Consider the following 1,135-nt stretch of genomic DNA (forward strand, 5'->3'; position numbering starts at 1 on the left):
GCGGCCGCCAGCCTGGTGAAAGGCGTCAGCTACAAGTACAAGGAGGAACTGTCGGCGCATCTCATGGTGGCGGGATGGGACCGGAAGAAAGGGGGGCAGGTGAGGCTGGGGGGGGGGCTGGCAGCGGGGGGGTGTCCGTCTGCCCCCTACGGTATCCACCAGCCTGGCCCCCTACAGGGCCTGGCTGCAGTGTCTGTGCTGCGACCCCCTCCCCTCCATTCCCCTCCCCTTGGCCCATCCCCGTCTCTCTGCAGTGTCCCATCCAAACCGACTAATGCTGCAGAACAAGCTATGCCTGGGGTGCAAAGGGCCCTGGCCCCCTCGGGGAGATAGAAAGGGGGAGAAGCATTAACCGCCCCCAGCGGGGCTGAGCTCCGCATCTCACCCGCCAGCCGGGCAAGGAGACCTGCCCCGGGGTATGTCCCGGTTGCTTCCCCGCAGGGCCCCACGGCTCCTCGGCCCGGCCAGGCTTGGTAAAAACACCCCGTTAACGTGTCCTCGTTCCCTCCCTTGGCCATCGCTGGGCAGGTCACCAGCCGCTGGGAGCCAGGCCAGCACCCCCGGGGGGGTCTGAACCCAGAACCTCCTGCCCCGTCGATGCTCACGTGGCCGCGGGCTGGGTAGGCTCCCAGGGCCTGGCTGTATGTCCGTGCCATGCAGGGCGGCGAGGAGAGACGCCCACCCTGAGACCTGGCAGGGGGCCGAGGGAACGGCCGGTCTTTACCGCAGTCAGTGCTTTGAATGTCAGCATTAGTCACCCCCTGTCCACGGTGCCACAACCGCCCTGCCCCAGCCCGCGCCGGGCCGCTCTCACCTGACATGTGTTCGCTCCCACAGGTGTACGGGACGCTGGGGGGGATGCTCACCCGCCACCCCTTCGCCATCGGCGGCTCCGGCAGCAGCTACATTTACGGTTACGTGGATGCAGCCTATAAGCCCAGCATGACTCCAGAGGAGTGTCGCCAGTTCACCAAGAATGGTAACTGCTCCGGGGCGGGGTTAGGCAGGTCCAGGGCGCGGTGACCCCAATCCGGCCCCAGGGTAGGGACTGGCTGCCTCAGGGGGGCAGGGAACGGGACACGGGGACTTTCCCCTCTAGGGGGCACTGTCTGTGATCCAGCCCCAGGGCGGGGGG

The 1,135-nt window shown here is 67.3% G+C and overlaps 1 protein-coding gene across 1 annotated transcript; it reads left to right on the forward strand.

The window, feature by feature from the left end:
* Positions 1 to 3: 3 nt before the first annotated feature.
* LOC113408474 (proteasome subunit beta type-9-like) lies at positions 4 to 979 on the forward strand (the record flags this gene model as incomplete). Its single annotated transcript, XM_026661729.1, has 2 exons — positions 4 to 99; positions 838 to 979. Coding segments are annotated over 2 exons (238 nt in total), but the record flags the coding sequence as incomplete, so codon positions are not given.
* Positions 980 to 1,135: the final 156 nt, after the last annotated feature.

The sequence above is a fragment of the Terrapene carolina genome, unplaced genomic scaffold (assembly GCF_002925995.2).
Source record: "Terrapene carolina triunguis isolate 2854851 unplaced genomic scaffold, T_m_triunguis-2.0 Scaffold16049, whole genome shotgun sequence".
NCBI classification, from domain to species: domain Eukaryota; kingdom Metazoa; phylum Chordata; order Testudines; family Emydidae; genus Terrapene; species Terrapene triunguis.